The following is a 350-nucleotide window of genomic DNA, read 5'->3' as shown; positions in this document are numbered from 1 at the left end:
TTTGTGTTTGATGCTTATGTGTCCTGCGGCCATGTTGACCAGGATGCGAGGGACGAAAAACGGACTGACTTTGCTGTAGCCGCGCGTTTGAAAGGCCGAGGCCGTCCGAGCGATTTCCTCCAGAGACACCATACCCATCCCGACCGCCACACCGGTGCTCAGCTGCTCCTCAGGGCTTCTGGGAAACCATCCGCAATCCTCAAGAGCCAATTGAGCGGCACCGACGGCCATAACCGTGGCTGGAGACATGCCGTTGATCTCTCCTTTGGACGCAAACGCCTCTTCGTTGAAATCTCCATGTTTATCTCCTCGCAGCACACGGGCCGCCACCTTACAGGGGACGGTCTTAT

At 56.9% G+C, this 350-nt stretch overlaps 1 protein-coding gene across 1 annotated transcript; it reads right to left on the bottom strand.

Moving 5' to 3' along the window:
- Positions 1-6: 6 nt before the first annotated feature.
- On the bottom strand, positions 7-345 carry LOC107734686 (3-oxoacyl-[acyl-carrier-protein] synthase, mitochondrial-like; the record flags this gene model as incomplete). Its single annotated transcript, XM_016546648.1, has 1 exon — positions 7-345. A coding segment is annotated over one exon (339 nt), but the record flags the coding sequence as incomplete, so codon positions are not given.
- Between the last annotated feature and the right edge of the window lie 5 nt (positions 346-350).

This window comes from Sinocyclocheilus rhinocerous, unplaced genomic scaffold, assembly GCF_001515625.1.
Source record: "Sinocyclocheilus rhinocerous isolate Xijiao unplaced genomic scaffold, SAMN03320098_v1.1 C34989671, whole genome shotgun sequence".
Lineage (NCBI taxonomy): Eukaryota > Metazoa > Chordata > Actinopteri > Cypriniformes > Cyprinidae > Sinocyclocheilus > Sinocyclocheilus rhinocerous.
This window is presented reverse-complemented; position numbering and strand designations above follow the sequence as displayed.